Source organism: Haliaeetus leucocephalus, unplaced genomic scaffold (assembly GCF_000737465.1).
Source record: "Haliaeetus leucocephalus isolate CR32 unplaced genomic scaffold, Haliaeetus_leucocephalus-4.0 Scaffold566, whole genome shotgun sequence".
In the NCBI taxonomy this organism is placed as follows: Eukaryota; Metazoa; Chordata; class Aves; order Accipitriformes; family Accipitridae; genus Haliaeetus; species Haliaeetus leucocephalus.
The window spans coordinates 6783464-6802606 of NW_010973002.1; the positions used below are offsets into that span (position 1 = coordinate 6783464).

At 35.5% G+C, this 19143-nt stretch overlaps 1 protein-coding gene across 1 annotated transcript in view; it reads left to right on the plus strand.

Annotated features, from left to right (window-relative positions):
- Positions 1–19143, plus strand: part of DGKB (diacylglycerol kinase, beta 90kDa) — a 327543-nt gene that overhangs the window by 295951 nt on the left and 12449 nt on the right. The window contains exon 24 of the mRNA XM_010577640.1: positions 17616–17736. Coding sequence (XP_010575942.1) covers positions 17616–17736 — 121 coding nt within the window. The remainder of the gene's footprint in view (positions 1–17615; positions 17737–19143) is intronic.

A 19143-nucleotide genomic window follows, 5' to 3' on the forward strand; every position in this document is an offset into this window, starting at 1 on the left:
AATACTTAGAAAAACTAAATATATACACAAATTAGTGGGGCCAGATGATGTTCAGGCAAGGGTTCTTAAAGAACTGTCAGAATAAATTGTGGATCCACTCACTGTAATTCTGACAAGTCATTAAGAACAGGTGATGTACCAGGGGTCTGAAGAAGAGCAAATGGTTTGCCAATTAGTTGTAAACTGGCAGATTGGACCACCTGGTCCAGCTGTATCTGAAATGTATTTCCCTTAAAGATTTCCTCCCAGATCTCTATTCCTAGGCTACTGGGTTCACAGTGTGTAACAAAGAGAAATAACGGAAGATTTTTATATAACACAGAAAAGGAACAAACAAAAACAAGCCCCACAAGCCTGATTTCGTCTTTAAACCTGGTTGTACAGTTGCTGCTTGTGAAGCTCGCTCTCTTCAGGTATTTTTCTTTTTCATTTTCAAAGGATCTTTTTATACCTTTTCTAACTTATTTGTGAGCCTCAGCTGTGCTTTCTGCACAAAATCAAGTTGGAGAGATTTAAAAATATAAACGGCCAAAAAGGTACTAATATCAATGATCGGTTTTGGCCATCACCTAAAAGTAAAATGCTGAATAAAATGCCTTCAGTTTTTAAATAAGAGGTCAATAAGTGTGGGAAGTATTATTTACTGTTCCTTTTCAAACACAATATTCAATTTATTTCTAAAAGCAAGCATTAACACTCATAATTTCAGGCCTTAAGATGGAGTGTCTTACACCAAATGTGAATTTAGATTGTAACAGTCACTATTTGGTTAAAACTGAGGATAGTTAGATAAGGAACTATTATGAGATATTTAATATGAAAATTTGATAAATATTACAGTTAAGTGTCTAATAATTCTTAGGGGTTTTTCAATGGTTAAGACTGGTTTACATAATTCTAAAGGATATATTTCATTTGGACATTTTGGTATGGACAAAAATTGTGTTGGAATGAAAATAAAAAGTATCAAGCCAAACAAAATCTGTAGATTTCTTAGCTTTTGTTATGTGGTATGAAAATAAATAATTAATGTTGGTCCAACATGCTTCCATATCCATTCAAGTATATACTTTAAAATGACCAGATAGAGTTTTCTGTTTATCAGTGAAAGCTGCAAAATACCATGCCAAAGAGCTAACTGGACTTCAGGGGTTTTTTTATCTTCACCCATATAAGAAACTACATGGAGGAGTATATAAACATTAGTTCATATAAGTGCTAATGAAAGATAGGAAGATTTTTTTTATTTTTTTTTTAAATTACAGAGCTGTCATCTACATGCTTTGTGTATGGCAAAAAGCCATATAAAAAAAAAAAAAAAAAAGAGCCTGGACGTCTGAGCAGCTGATGTTTGTAGCAGGAGGAAGAGCAAGGACAGGCTTAATTCTGCAACCAGTATTCACATTGAGTAACATCTGTTCATGTGAATAGTCCTATTGAGCTGCAGGCACACTCACAAGCTCAATGAAAAGTCATGCTACTGTATACAAGTGGCTTTATGATGGTCAGCCTAGAAAGAGATCATTGGTATTGTCCAAATGAGCAAGGACTAGTCAGCTTGAAAAAGACGTGAAGCCTGGGTGCCCAATTAATAACTGAATTTCAGGGTTTTCCTTTATACTATGCATTTCTTTCATAACTGTCCTCATTCACTCATTCATGCCTATTAAAATCCCTGTGGATGGAAAAAATAGTTGTGAAAAATAAGCTGGCATTTGCAAGAAGGCTGAGCGACTGAGCTGAAGTGAGGAACACTTCACAAGTCAGCCAAGGAAAATACAAAGTAAATCATCAGTCTGCACTGGGGTGGAATTTCTGCTGAACTGGGGAGGAAGCACTGTTCAGTGGCACTGCCTAGTGTGCACGTGTGTATGTTGTCTTTGACAAACCTCCCTTGGAAGTCAGCAGTGCGATACAAAGTGTGTAGTTTACATCTTAATCTCTTAGATTAATAGTAGCAATTATTATTTTTTTAATTGTCTCCTCTTGCTTATTATTTATGTACATTCCAGTACCTCCTAAAGAGCCTAATCAGATAGCAGAGTTGCAGGGAACAGAGTACTGCACAAACAAAAAAAGCAATCCATGCCCTGGAGAGCTCGCAGTCTGCTCAGTGCTTCATTGATGATTAGCGCTGATCATTGATTTCACGTGTGAAACCAGAGCTGTTGGAAGATTTTGTGGGAATGCACATAAATTAAGGATTCCCCATTCCCATGAGATCCAGAAGAATCCAGACCTATAGCAACTCTGAACAGTTCTATTAATTCAATAGGTACAACTGGACCAGGGTTGTAAATGGGATATGGTGGCTTTCCTGAAGTTACATGGCAGTTATAAGGTTGAGCTGAATGGAATTCGAACCCCTTGACTTCTCTCCGTGTGTCTTTGTCACTCTGATTATTATTTAGATAAAAATAAAATGAAAGTGTTTAAGTGATAATTTCTTACGCAACTCATCTGATATTACATCCCTTTAGGAAGTTAAGATACCAAACACATGGTGGTTATTTTATTCCCACAGAACTGGCAGGCTTTGGAGCAGATCCCAAATAAAGATCTATACTTCATATTAGCAGTAGTCATGATTCCTATGCGTACAACCTCTAAATATGGTCCTGTTTTGTGAAACAGGAAAAGCAGAGGCAGTCTTTGTCTTAGCCTTTACAGCTGAAGTGTTGCAGCAAGAAAATCTGTGTGTGATGGAATCTAAGCAAAAAAGTAATTTCAGTTTGATAAAGCTTTAATTAAATTTTTAACCAACAGCTTTTGCCAATTAAAAGATTAAAAATGTAATTGAAAAGAAATGACAAGTAGTAGGATTAGATAAACGTAAAATTTTTATAAAATGTTTTTGTATATGCATGTGGAAAATTCTATAAATTTACCTTATGAAGTGTTTTATGCACACTGAACATAAGAAGTAAGTTAAAAGAACAATCTTAAGGCTACAGAGTTAGAACTCAAAACACAGAAAGTGGTGATATCTAGACAGTCTGACCTTAATTCAGTCCTCTTGTGAAGACCACAGTTTTCTGGACTCCATGTAGTGTTGTACATTGTGTTTTCCATGGTAAGTGCCATGAACTTCAGTGTGTATACTCTGCTTTGATGATATAAAGAACTGTTTAAGCACTGGGAATTAGCATTGGCAATGTCGTATTCCAGGTTATTTTGGAAGAAAACATATGATGGAAAAAAATATCTCAAAACTTAGCAATTAACTCTGTTTTCCCTCACTGCTCTCCTTTTATCTTCCTCTTTGTTTTTGTTTGATTGTTTTTCATGCTATAAACAAAATAGCATTGATTAATTTTATTTTATTCTGAAAGGATACTTTTCCATTTATTCAACAGATTTAGGACAGGATCCAGTTCTCATTATATCTGAATACAATTTGAGTCAAACTTTTGTTGAACTTTCTCTTTGCTTGCTATTGAAAGAACACTTGTTCTTAGAGTTTGATTTTGATTTTTTCCTTGCATAAATCAGGATGAGGAATCTTAGTTGGGTTTTTCAGATATTAACTGTATAGGGATGTTTCTGCTCTTGCATGTTTATTATTTTGTGTATCTGTTGAATTTAACAATATGTTTCTATTTTAATTAAAATAAAATACCTGGAATATTTGATTGGTATTAGGTTTTGCAACAGCTTGGGGTTTTGTTTCTGTTTTTTTACAAATTGAAAAATAAATAAAATAAAAATAACACAAAGCCCTGAATTTTAAGTTCAGATTGACTTGGCAGTTCCCTTTATATTAATTGTATGCAAACCAATTTCTTACAAGTAGTCAAAACACTAATGTTTTTACTTGCACTTTTTAAAGCTTTTTTAACTGAACATTGTTAGAAATTACAAGAAGCTGATAACTGCTGTACACTGTTACAGATGTTCCAGCTTCTGCAGTAAGAACTCAAATAAGATTTTCAAGAACATTGATATTTTTAGCATTTTGTAACTCTAGTGACCATTATCAAGTAAAGGCCGTGAGAAATTAGATATTTTAAAAGTAGCAAATGGCAGCTTTTACAGTTATTAAATAAAGGTTTGATTCATGTGGGTTGATGGCACAATTACAGCATGTTCATCCCAACTCTTGAAATATGATTAATATAAGCTGATATTGTAGTTAAATATTTAGGTGATGCACAAGACATTTTTTCTCGTTGATTCCTGATACTCTTGTCATTTTCTGGAAATATCACAAGCTGTATCACACATACCTATAAACCTGGATGAAATCCCTTTTCCTTTAATTTCTCCTATTCATATAGGGGAGGGTTAAAATTATGCTAAATTTTTCATAAGTCTAATATCAATAAATGAATATTTAATGAAAGACAAAAACAGGCGTACAGAATAAACTGGTTTCAACAGCTGTGAACAGGTTTTCATTTAGTGCATGGCACACTTACCTAGGACTCTTGACTCAAAGAAATTAGATACGTTATAAAAGGATGAAAAGAGGACTATGAGTATTCATGCTTTATAAGGAAGTCTTTTTTTCCATGTAATCCATCAGTTGTGAGATCTTCTTTCACAACCCCTAAAGCATTGTTCCTTTTCATTTTAGTCAGCCAAAGCAGCTGGGTCTTTATAGCTGCAAAATGTTTGCTCACGACCAACTGCTGGTTTGTATACCGCTTTTCATCACTAGCAAATATTTTGTTTTTCACTATTACTCTGCGCCTGTCATAACTTGTCGAGGAGCAACGTTGTAACATATATACAATTAATCAATGACTTCTTTGTCTCTTCTGGCCTGATTCCTTCCATGATGTATGCCTAGGGAGGTGTGCACACTGCAGAAGATCCCCCAGACTAGCAAATGAGACTGTGCAGACAAAAAAGTCCACCTGTAGGACTCCAGCGATAGGATGATCTCCTCAGACCTTGACAGCTTTGTGGCAGTAGATTGAAAGTAGCTAGCGGGCCAAAATTATTATAAAGAAGTTTTGAAGTGTGACTGGGATATCTCATGACAGGGACACCTGATCCACTTTTGAAATGCCTTCTGAATAACCACAGCCATTTGGTCTATTATAGATAACCACATCAGCCTTATGGTTTGTAATCTGTTGCCGCAGATCCGTTGGGACCCTTAGGCTGTGATCGCTTCCTACAGGGCAGTGATTGTGATGAGTCTGTGGTGCTACCCTTGTCTAACAGTAGTAGCAATAATAATAATAATAATGCATACAATAAATACAAGCGAAACATATGGACATATGCATCTGATACTGTATGACTGTGGAAGCTCATCAGGCTCATGACTGCCTAGCACTAGATGCAAGACTGCGTAGCTCAGCAATAGAGCTCAGAAAATAAGGATGGAGTTTTGCTAATGTACAATAATACTTATTTATGAAATATATTTTAAAGCAACCATCCAATTATTTCATTTATGTAGAATTGCAACATGCTTTTGCCAGATGGCGTTTCGTATCAGGTCAAAATGTAATGAAGGAATTTGGTGTTAGAACTGAAGTAACAAGAAAAGATGAGTAACTAGGGATTGCAAATTTGTTATAGCATGTTGGTTTTTTTCTAAAATCAAGCTTTTGTAATGTTCTTTGAGTCTCTTCTCTGTGGATTTATTTATATTTATTGCCTTTTTGTCGCACTTTGTTAGAAGTTAGCAAAGATAATTTACAAAGTGGTGAAACAAACTCCCAATTCCCAGAGAAGTGTAGACTTAAAATAATTTGTCCTTTCCTATTTTTAGATTATTTATTAGATGTATTCAAGAGGTTTAATCAGTGGCTGGGGATGGAAAAGGTGATTTGAAATTGTCAAGAGAAAGAAATCATTTCCACAAACATATCTGAAGAAATTCCTTCAAAGCTCAATATGTCCAGTTGTAGTATTGCTGATATTTTGTTCCTGTCTTGAATAGAAATGTAGGTCTTGTTTAAAAGTGCTGGACAAATAAAACATGGAGAGCTGTGGTTCAGACACATTAACAGTGCACCAACATGAGTAGATTTTGTTGTCTCAGAATGCAAGCACTATTCTTCTATTTCCATATTTTTTTTTCCTTTTTCTTCTCCCCACACCCCCCCCCTTCTCTTCTCAATCCTTTCTTGGGAACAGCTTCAGCTTTCGTTTCAAAGCCAGATGTATAATACAGATACTCTAGTGGAATATGGAGGAAAGAGGAGAGATAATCTGATATATACAGATGCTAGCAGTCAAAATTACTCAAGCTGTACTGAAATTTCCTTTGCACCTGGCACTGGAGGTGTTAGCCATGCCAGTTCGGTCCCCCAACACAGATGTTCTTGTTGTACCACTTCTTATGTGTAACATTTAGGTTTCTGTTTAGCTCGGCATAGCACGCATAAATACTGTAATCCAAAGGCCACCCATTTATTAGTGCACCTGCATCTTCTACTTTCTTTAATTCCCTTAGTATTTTGCTGTCCCCTTGTGCTGCTGATCCTAGTGCAAAGCAGTGTTATGGAAAAGAAAATTCAGCTACTATTACCATGCATGAATTACAATGATGAAAATTATTTTTTTAAATCAATCACACATTATATTATAAAAGTAAGGCTGAATTTTCAGGTGCCTCGAATACGTAAATGCAAACTTGTTTGTTGTATGCAACCTTATTTATATTGCTTTATAATTAGTATTCTGAAATCATGTACCATAAAGTAGTTACCATAGAAACAGGCCTGAATAAACATAGCATTTAACAGTCATGCTTGAAACATGCATGTAGTCCATTTGATATCACTGAATATCCATGCTTAAATGATTTGTTTGGCAGAGACCAAAATTAAGGTCCTTTAAAGATTTGTCTCATAGCCATTTGCTGAAAGTAACCTGGAAGGTGCAAATGCCAAAATATTCATGAACACTATTCTGTCTTTCCAGATTAATTTCAATATGTAACTAAAAAGCAACCCTTTCATCCTTACTTTCCAATGTGTATTTGATTAGTAAAATGAAAACTAACCCAGAATGATTGTTCCAAACTCAAAATCAATTTGAGGTTTGCTTCTTCTGTTTTGGACTGGAGGCAGGACTTGTCAACCTGAATGGTATCTTTTCCTTCTGTATCAGTTGGCATGATGAAGGATATTAAATCTCCCTACAAGTATTGCCAAACAATATACGGCGTATATTGTGCAAATAGCCCATACAACAGAACTAACAACATAAACAACAAAACAGCATGTCCCATCATGGCCCAGCTAGAACCCCAAGCACTAAATTATTCCGAGGAACTTCTCAAGTTCATATGTGTCTGAACTGAAAAAGAGTAATCCTATATATGTACTATTTCAGTTTTGGCCCTGATGCCTAGAAAAGGAATTTAAACCAAGATACATAATGAAGACGAATTAGTGAAGCTGGAAAGTAAAAAACCTTTCCTGAAGGGCTGTCCTTATCACAACGCCAGTGAGTAACCAGGAGGCTTGTCTACCCTCTGGGAACTGTCTGAATGTAGCTGGTCAGGAATTACAGCAGAACTTCCTTCAGGAGCTCCAGATGTGATGACTACTATTCAGAGTAGGATTGCCATATTTAGGTTTAGCATAGTCCAGTCTGACAACAACTCAAATGCACATGTATTCATGCAACTCTGATGTCCTTACCTGTTCCTCATGCACTTTCTCTTAATATCCATCATTCAGAACAAAAATGAGAGAGAAAATGAGAATGAAAATAAGATGAGAATCATCCCCTTAGTTTTCTAGGTCTCCTATTTTGCATTAAACTCCATAAGGATATGTTTTTCCTACTATGTCAAATTTCTCTAAAGACAAATTCAGTAAGGCTCCACATTTCAGTATAGATTTTCAGTTCGGGATCTCAGGATGAGTTAGCTCTGGGTAAGGACTTTGCTTCTGTATCTCTCCGATACCTGAAACATCGTGAGTGGTGTTACAGCTGATCATCTTTTAGTAAAAGGTTGTGGCTTTCATTTTGTGGCAGAACATCATAACCAAATAAATTATAACCAGATCCAGTTTTGGGTTTAAGTTGTCTTTTCTTGTTTGGAATGAAATAAAGTTTGTTTTTACTGTTTGATACTGTTCAGGACCAGAGCACTAAAAATAACTTGAGTCTTACTACTGTGATACTTGTAGCTGACTCTGGTCTTTTTGTCCTTGAGAAGAAATTTGGAACTGTTCTGTAGTTGTCTTGATTGTGATTATGGAAATACCTTTTCTTCTTATGTGTGTTGTAAGTAACTGTTGAGAAAAGCTATTGAAAAATAGCTTGATGTCAGTTATTAATAGTTAAAATATTGAAAAGTATAATAAGAAATTTATTTTTGCTTTCATTGTGATCCTTCGAAATGTCTTTCCGTGTAAAGCGCATCAAAGCAGACATTTATTTTTCTTGCAGCACTATTAGAGGTAACTTTCCCCTTTGGTTTCTCCAGTAACAAAGGTTTCAGCATATCCCAGAGCTGTTGTCTTGTAAAGCAGTAATACTACAAAAAATACTGATTTTTTAGCAATGTGCATAGTTCAGATAGGAAGAAAAATATATGCAATTACTTGTATGTAACTAGATTACATAGCAGAGACCAAAACCTACAATGACAAATTATGAGAACAGAACAAATTCACGGACAGTAATCATTGGGAAAATCTGCTTGCATACTTGGAGCTCAGTCCTGGAGGTAGCAAGCACACTTGTGTCCCATCAGACAATGAGTAAGTAGAGGGTGTATCACTTCTGCAGGCCTTAGCCTCCACAAAGGAGCCAACGCATGTGGTAACGTTGGGGTAGCTCGCTTGTCTTCCAAGATTTCTCCTGGTGACAACAGAGAAAAACATGCTCCTCCAGAAGACCAGACCTCTTAGACTCTTCCTCTAAATCACTGTCTGGAGAAGACTGAGCTTCCTTCGGTTCTCCATGTACAAGTCCCTAACACCGTTAGAGTTCCTCTCAAGATACCATCCTTTCATCTGCTTCTTCTGTTGCTCCTGTGTCAGGCTTGTCAGCCTTCTGTGAATGTCCTGGAAATCCTACGCCACCTCAGACAACACCAAACACATTTAGTTTAGTGGGAAGCTACACCAAAGCTTCTTTACTTTCACTGACTGCAGGAACTTTAGGAAGATTGTCTGATTTACTTAGATAATACGAATACCTGCCCCAGAGTTTACTGGATTTGACTTTATTCAATTGCCTATATGCTCCTTCTGTACAAATAGAAGGTGTGGACAATGTTAGTAATTGGAACTACAAGCCAAAGTGTGATTGTAGCGTTTCTTTAATTAAATTAACCCAAGTACTGAGAGAGTGAGGGCACAGAAACTTAGGAGAACAACCAGCCACTAAGAACTTGGAGTCTCAGCAACCTCATACAGACTATATCGATGCCATCACTGCTATGTTTTCTTTCTGTTAGTACCTATCCAAATAATGAACTTGGATATCTCTACCATGCTGAAGACTTGTCCCCCAGCTGCAGTAGAAATACATAACCTTGAATACTTTAATGCAGGCATTATAGACCATCAGAAATGTCTAAAAGTGATCTATGATACATCTCAGTGATTTTCGAATACTTTCCTGGGCTTAGGCTCTTGGTTAATAAGTGAAAATTGCTGTTGTTTAAACCAGTATCCATTCTGCATACAGTGATCTCCAAACACCATGGAATACTAGTAAGGTAGAGGAAGCAAATGGAATTGGTTCTCATGAAGAGAAAGAGGAATGAAGATCATCTTTGGGGGTTTCTGAGCTCCTGGACCAAAATTGCTACCACTTTAATCAAAAGGAGTTTTAATACTCATATAAATGGAATGAAGATTTCTTTCTGGCGGATAACTAAAAAACTCTGTCATAGATAAATATAGGGATAATGCCATTATTAGAGTTTGCTACCCTGCAGAAAGGGAACATTTATCCCCTGTTAGTACTAGTCCTCTTAGAAATGTACAAATCAAAGCTGGTTTTCATTGATCAGATTTCTACATTTCCATCAATATTACTGTATTTTTCTTTTCTAGGCTGTGGCATTTTTATAGGCTAATCAAATATCCAATATTACTAGGAGCCATTTAAAGTGAATGCCAGAACTACTAAGGAGTAATTTGAGAATTAGATCTATTTTTGTTAGTTGAAATGATCTTGACTTGCTCATATTGTATTGTACCTGATACTCAGTAATATGATAGTACCAATACAAATAGAAAGATATCCGGTTTGAAGTTCTTAAATATCTGTTAAAAGTGGTGAGCAGTCCAAGCACATTAAAATTCCATTTTCCCCCATACAAGTGTTTGCTGCAGATGACCCCCACTGATCTTAAATATATTTCTGTATCTGTAACTGAATAGAGGTTTTCCGTACAGCATGTTCTAATGGTACTCTGGCCTTTAGCCAACAAGGCACTGAATAAGGCTATTTTTAAAATACAGAAACTGGGAACAGCTGCAGCAATCAAATTTGATAAAAACAGAGAGGAACTTTGCTTTTTTTTTTTTTTTATGGTTTGTCCAAGTTTAGACTCCTTTCATAGAACAGCTTTTGTTCTGTTGGATGAAGAGGGTATAAGAGTAACACAGTGAAATCCTTTTGAACAAATAACTTTTAAAAGAATACAGATTAAAATAATAGGGGGCTTTTTGGTGCAGCAGCATGTTCAATGCAATTGTACCTCAAACTATTAAAAGAATAAATCTATAAAAAAAAAAAAATACATTTTGTCTGCCAAGCTTTACCATAAAAGACTTAGCCATAATGATCTCCCAAACTGGAAGATGAAACTCTTGTTTCAAATGTTGAACATCTGAACATTGGTATTTGGGAGTAGTTTTTGGATGGAAGTGATTTAATTTGAATGCTCTGGGGTGGGGTGGGTTTTTTTATTATTATTAATTTTCTTCTTTTACTATTAATCAAAAAAGTTTCTATGAAGAACTCCCCTCTCCTTCCCCCTGGTAAGCTGGGGAAAAAAAAAAAGTTCACTTAAGGAAAAGTTTTACAAGGGCCTTCTGTGCACATTAAAAAGTTTCATAAAATATTTAATTATAAGGACTGATTCTTCTTTGTTTGCCCTCCTATTTTTTTGGAAACTTGTCATTCAATGAGTAATGAGAGTCAGGAGATGATTATATACACAAAAAAAATCCACTGCACAGTAGTAGGCTGAGCTGTATCTGTTAAATGATTCCATCTGAGGACAGTCTCTGTGGTAGACTGATGCAAGACACAAGATACTGGATGAAATCTGGGCTCCACTGCAGTCAGTAAGAGTTTTGCCACTGAATTCGGCAGAGAGAGGATGTTATTGATTGCATTCATTTTAAGCGTCAAAAATAGCACCCTTGCATTCTTACCCCATTAAAGCTATTTAGTGCATCATCAATTCAGATGGTGGAGCAAAAATGTACTGAATTTCTCACATATGCATAAATATGGGTATACATCATATGTGTGTATGTCCACATAGGTATAAAATGTGTGTGCATTTTTGTGTGTGTTTATATATATAAAATATCTTCTTAATTTATTATCACCGTATCTGATTATCTCACCAGGGTGAAAATTACAGCAGTGATAGATCTTCCTTTCTTCACACTAAGAGGCAGGCTTAGCTTGTTTTGTTTTAAAAACAGGAAAAAAATATGAAGATGAGTAAAGACTTGAGTTGAGAGTCAGCACTGGCATGAAATAGATGTATGGAGCCACCTGAGATTTTTGATGTTTACAAGCAAACTGAGCAATGCAAAATATTCAAAACTGGGTCAAATAGTATGATGTAGGACTTGGATATATATCCTCAAAGTCAATATTAAGAGGGAGGATAAACTTTTAAAAGCAGAAAGTTGAAATTCAGGAGTTGCTGATTTATTTCCTGTCTCTGCCACAAACTTCACATGTGATCTTGGCCAGGTCACTTCTGCAAACTCATGTGCTTAACTTTACATGGTAGAAATAATATTATGACTCTTGTGAGTCTACAGACAATGTATCCAGCTGAATATGAGAACAAACCTTCTGCAGGACCTAAACTTAGCTGTATACAATTTTCACTTTGTAAAATTGACATAATAATACTATTTTTCCCCAATGCTTTGTCTGTTTTATTTGTATTATAAATTCTTGGAGACAAGCTGTCTTTTGTCTGTGAATCAGTAACAAAAGAGAGCCTTGACATCATCTGGACCTCCAGGTACAACTCTTAAATAAAAAAATATAAATGTTGAAGCACATGTTACTTCAGGTAGCTTCTCTAAAGCAAAACATAAGAAAAACCAGGATGTACAGATTGCTTTTGATTTACTGATTTCTCATAACCAGGAATCTAGAAAAAGCCGTTCATTTGAAATCAGGAGAATACTGTGACATTTTTAGCATTTTATACAACAGCAGTTCCTATCCCTGCATATGGAAGTGACCCCACATTCCTGCATAATAGGTAACTGTAGATTTAATACATACCATGTTCTAGGAAGATTCTGAAGCATTCGTGTGGTGCAAAGCATTGAGCTCAGGAGTTTTTCAAGGATCCTCTGGCATCATACCAGTTTTCAAATTCTTATCCAGTATTTTAACTGGAACCAAAAAATTTCCAGTGTGATGATTACTAGGGTTTGATTACATTTAGTAAGCCAAGGAGCCCCTTCTCTTCGAAGACAAACTGCTGCCAGAGACAGATTTACCACTGACCAACAGTGGTTTTATGCAAATGTGCCTGAGTGAGTGCAGTAACCCCAAGTTATAATAGAGTCATTCAATCTTTTGCCAGGACAGCAATATTTATATATTGCAAAGATAAATTGGATATCAAAACCAGTTCCATTACAGAGGGAAAGTTCTCTATGTAAATCAGTATTTCTAATCACACCGTGCTTCTTCCCACCCCCTACCCCAGTTTGCTTTCCTTGCTACATCTTCATAGATGAATTCCAAATGTGTTTTTCTCTTGTGTGTTCACTTTGAATATTGAAGCGTTCAGCTAATGCCAAGCTAATGGATAACGTAAACGCCTCACTACAGAACTTTAAAGTCTCCAAGTGTGTTTCTTCATGCCTTGGGGAAGTGCTGTAAAGGGCTTATATTCGCGTACAGTGTTTTGTCTGCCACTTGTACGAGTTTCTGTTTGGACTTCTCATTCTCCTGCTGCCTGATGGGAAGAAATGGACAGTCATCTCCCTAGTGACTTTATCTCCCCATCAGGAATGAGTGCAAGGGGTCAGATGCCCCTCTGCATGCTAGTCACCATCTGCTGACAGCAGCGCTCTCCTGGGAGAGCTGGCTTTATTTACTGACAGGGCTAATATGAGGAGACACGTGAAGTACTTTGGTTTGTGGAAGAGGGCAGGAGAGGCATGGTGCTGTGAAAACATTCCCACACACTCTAATGGCTCATTCACATAGAAAACAAGCGAGAGCCTTCAGCTCTTTCACAGAGCTCAAAGTAGAACAAACAGACTCAAGAACCCCAAGGCACCAGTCAAAAAACACTTTCCTAATGCACTAATACTGAGATGCTCTCCATGACAGCTTACCTATGAGGCTTCAGCGCTCATTTAGGCAACTAAATGACCTGGCTAGATCAAAAAGCTGCTCAGTATCTGGTAGTTGCTGTTGTTCGCTGTTAGCTGCTAAATTCTTTTTGAAAATCTAACCTTTAGTTTCATAAACGTAAACCTCCTAAAACTGGTTATAATAGGTGAAGCATGCATTGGAAAATTTTATTCGTACAGTCACCAGTTGATTATTTTCTCTTTAAAATAAAATCTGTAGAATGCAGAAGAAATACAACATGCCTAAAAAGAGATACGTGTTTTGCTCTATAATTGGTAGAGCCATACACAGATGCACACGTGAGTGTGTAACTTTAGAATATAATTTGAAGATTGAAAAGAAGTGACTTTCTGAATTAGGTCTCAAACACAGTTGAGATACATGTCATGGAAAAGTCCGCATTATAAGCTATTTTACATGATGAATGATGTTTAGTGAACAGCAGCATTCATTATTCTGGTCTACAGTTTATAAGATGTATAAGAAGACAACACAAGCAGTGATACTAGGTCAACCCACAAGTTTGTGTGGCTCAGTATCTGACCTCTAACACCAACCTGTATTGCATGATTAGAAATAAAGCATAAGAGAGCAAAAAGAGTGATTCTTCCATTAAGATACCTTACCAAATACATAATAATTTGTGATTTAGGGAATTCCAAAGTCTAGTATGGTATCACAATATAGCAAAGTATTATGTAAAAAGGATTTCCTGCTTGTTCTAGACGTGCTATGAAACTCCTTAGTTCTTGCATTTTGAGAAATACTTAATTACAGTACTGTCTTCACCTACTCCATGGCACTTATTATTTTCACATCTTTCCTCCATTTATCTCTTTTTAATTCCTGAAGGGTCCTAGTCTAATTTATTTTCATACAGAAGCTGCTCCATATTTGTTACCATGTTTGTTACTCTGTCTTTTCCAGTTATTTTATATCTTCCTGTGCATTGCTGAGTGGACCGGAACTACAAACTCCATACTGTATGGATGTACTGATGATAATATTTGATGATATTTGATCACTATTAAGCATTGAGCTAGTATTTTCATAGAAGTAGCAACAGTAACTCTATAATCTTAATTCCTGCATGACAGTATTAATTGTAGCCCAGCAAAATAAATATGCTTGTATATACGGACATATACACACAGACACACACCCCCTATATTTATTTTCAAATGTAATATATATGCATATAACAGTCTATATATCTGTAGTTAGCTCATTATATGTAGTTAGCTGTGTTTCCCCTCATGGGAATTGTTATATGTATTGAATTTTCTGCCTTTGTATAGCCCCATTACTCAGTACTGTAAAATTCCTAAACATTTTTTCTAATTGGCTTTTGGCTTTACTTCACTGAATCCTCAGTAACTCACTGTCTACTTCAATTTCCAGATTATTTAGGGGTATATGTTGAGCAGTCCAGAGGCCAGCAGAGATCTTTCTGAGAAAGCAGTGATAACCTTCCACCAGAATGAAGAATTACTTCCCCTTTCCTATCTTTTAATTTAATAGAAGACCTGATCTCTTTTAATACAGCTTAGTCTCTTTCAGAGTCTTTGGTGGGGACCTTTTAAGAACAAATGTAATCCATTCATTGATGTCTTGACCCTTTATATTCAACCAGTGTACCTATAGCCATGTAACATCTTTGAAGAATGGGACTAATATATACACACTCCCTTTTCCACTTTTGCTCACTCTGAGTTCTTGTCAAAGTCAATATAGCTCAAGGATTTGTTGAAATGGATGTAACTATGCAAAAGCATCAGGTCATATATTAGCAAGGGCAGGAGTGCAAACTAACCCTAAGTCGATAATTGCATGTTACATTTGGTTTAGTTTTTACTGCTTCTGAAGGAAGGTTATGTCTAATTTAAGCTTGATTCTAAAAATATTCATATTTGGCCTAAAATAACCCCACTTTGGGAAAGTGCCACTGCAAATGTGAAGTTTTTGAAAAGGCTTCACTTTTTTGGTAGATAAGAATATTGTTCAGTTCTATCTTCCAATGTTTAATATACCCCATTTTTCAAGATATGTGATATAGATCAAAGGGCAGGATTTGGTCCTTAGTTACCTGCTGTTACTGGCACTAATCTCACAGCTATTGAAAAATGATGCATCAAATTTATATCACTGCAAATGTCACTATTCTGAATCTTGCATATGTTGCCTGAGCTGTCAGTAATAAAAATCTGTTCTTAATTATTCTCCCATTTAAAAAATAATAATTTTCTAACAACCCAGTGAATAGGAGTTTGATGTTTTCTTTGGCTGGAAACATTTTAATGATTCCGTACATCTATAAAGTTCTGTGTGCTTTTATGATATAATAGCTTTTGCAAATGAGTAGGGTTTTCCCATTTAAATCCCTATGGCTATGAAGAAAAGCAGAATTTGTTTAAAACTGAGTTAAGTTTAAAAGTGAGTAACTTAAGGAAAACATTTTAAGAGAACAATTCAGCAGAAAGCAAGACATACAAAATTGGGTTTACATGTGTACAGGTATGCAAACTATAAAAATGTATAGTTAAAATTAATCATATTGTATATTTTAATATTTTGTCCATCTTATTGTTTTTCCTTAATAGGAAAGAATAGGGTTTATTTTTGCTTCATTTATATTACATGGAACTGATTTCACTGTGACAAGAAAATGAAAATAGCAAAGAATATTAAGAAAGTATAAGAAGAAAAATGAAGGCTTTGGATAGTATCAGATTTTCTGGTTGGAAGCAGAATAATCCAGACCATAAATCCTATTTGCTTTTAATACTCTTTTTTTCCCCTCCTATCACAGTACTTCTTTCAGTTAATTACCTTCATTCAAAGCCCAAAGAAGTGAACGGAAAAGACTCCCTTTGAAACTTTGGACTAGTCTCATAGATATGATAATTACCATGAAATTTTACCTTCATTAAAGGTTGAAGGTTTAAAATATACAAAGAGCAGTGTGCTCTTCTTTCTTCGTTTATTCCATGTGATGATAGACTCTAACATTTTAGCTCATTGCTGTGCTTCACTGAATAGTGTACCTTTTGGAAACATGGATATTAGCAGCCAGTCTAGAAAACACACATAATATACAGCTAAAAAAAATGTTTCTTTTTCTTGTCCATCTGGTCTTGGCAACATGTATTTAAACAGGAGCATATAAAACATTTCATACAAAACACCCTAGTGAGACAAGGGGAGTCAAAAGAATCTCAGTAGACATAATACTAGTTGATTCTGGATATTTCATTACCTTGCTTGGTTGCTTCTCAAGTCAGACTACTATATTACTGTTTAGGTTTCTGGCTGTATCTCTGTATCTGAAATTCTAGACAGAATTAGTCCTTGCACCTTGAAGTCAAGCAAACTAATATTTATTTTGCCAGAGACATTATTTATTTAAATATTTTTTAAAGTATAATGCCAAAATGCTATGTAATCAAAAAACAGTGAAACAAAAATATATAACTGGGTGCAAACTAGTACTACAAAGCTAGAGAAATAGTTGCTGATATAAGGGTGGGGGGGGTCTGCCCTTTTTGCGTTAAATTTATGCACTGATTGAGACAAAGATCCAATGCAAAAAATAATATGTGGTCTCATAATTAAAGACTATTGTAATGCATGCACACAAAGGCTGAATTAGAGTTCTACATGTTGTCTGGACAGAATTGTACAGAAGAGAATCCAATAGGGTCTGGAGCACTGACTTTACCAGATTTTACATGTGTTGAAACAGTGGTCAGCATAAATTTTTAAAGTGCAAACTTCTCATTCTATGAGTGTCAGATAATCTAAATGAAGGAGTTTCTCCTATTTTCTCATATAATAAGATTATTCGTTCAGTATGTATGTATTAAAATAATCCGTGGAGATTATTGTTGTATTTTAGAATAATTTTGGTCAGGATATTTTAGAATGGTGTGACAACAGGCCCAGATGTGTCCAGCCTTAAAGCTGCAATCACTTCTTAGGAATCATCATTTTTGCCAGTTCTGTTCTCAACATCTTTTATTATCAGCTGGTCTTCTGACAATTCTTGCTGGTCAGGATTTGTCAAAATGCTGTCCAGATAAAACGTGGTTTTTTCAAATTTTCAGATCTAAGTGACCAGCTTATGGAAGTGGTTGGTCTGGAAGGAGCCATGGAGATGGGACAGATATACACAGGTCTGAAAAGTGCTGGAAGACGGCTTGCCCAGTGCTCATCTGTTGTCATCAGGTATCAGCAGCTTTAATTTGCACTGCATTGTTGTAGTGAAACAGTAAAGTTTTATATATTATCAGTTCACTTTCTTTCTACTGTACTTATTTTTTGTGAAAGTATAATTTTTGTATACGAAATATATCTATTCCATCCATATTCTATGCCCATACATCTTCCTTTCTTTAAATGTGTCAAAAACAAGAAAAAGGTTGTTTATATTCAGTCCTCACATGTTGTATTCAACTGTCATTTCATCCTATGAAGAAACATTGTCAAGCAGTTGGAGCAGAAGGAGTAAGGCATGAACATCTTGGGGTTTGTTATTGACATACAGTCCGTGCAATTTTGAGCAAAAAGTCATTTAACATTACTTTGACACATTTTAACCCATTTATAATGCATGCCTCACCAGGGAATAGTAGCATGTAATTAGTATTTGTAAAGCATTTTTTTGATCTGTAGAAGTCAAAGTGCTCTGTTTTTAATTTATTTGTTATTTACTGAACACTGACAAGTCACTATTAATAAATGTGTTGCAATGTGTAAGGTGCTAATGGTGGAGCACGCTAATTTAGTTGTATTTTATTGCTTACTATGCTAATAGTGACCAGAACATTCACAATAGAGGAAACTTGGATTAGAACTCAAGGAGAAAATAATTATTCTAACTTTCGGATTAGATAAGGACTGGAAAAGAGAGAGATGGTCAACTCTTCCTCAGTGAAGAATTTCACAGGAAGAATTTTCCAAAATTTTAATAAAATCATAAGCTATACAATTATAAACCCCCAAAAGCCTAAAATGAGCATAAACCAGAAGATCATCAATAAAAACTTCAAGGAAATAAGTAGGATTTGCCAAAGTGGCTGGCATATTTTTGAGACTCTTCTCAATGACTGCGTGATGTTGACTTCAAAAGTACTTTCTCATGTGGATGAGGAAGAGAAATAAGATCACAGAGACATTCCAACTTTCTCTGGATACCAAGAGATAATTTTTATAATCCCACATCAGCAGGACCATTGCTAAAAAGATTCAGAACCCTTCCAAACCTATAAAGTGAGAGCTCATTGAACATTCTTCCCTTCCTCCATTTATGGCCATAGATGACATTGGATAATCCCATAAACTGTTAGTCATTTTCAAATAATGTCCAAACCAGAATTTCCATTGACCAACGTGAGCGCTCAGTTGATTCATTTTTCCGTTGTTAGATTTATCTACTCCACGTTATTTCTAATAGTCTCATATGCAAACTATTATAATGCAGAAATACAGGTTTGGAAAAGACCCAGAAAGATTTTTTTATTATTATTATTATTTTTATTTATTTTCTCATTTATCTATACTTTTCTTAATGTGGTATCCAAAACTAGACAGGGAACACTGGCTATAGCTTTATCAGTGCCCCTTTATACAATT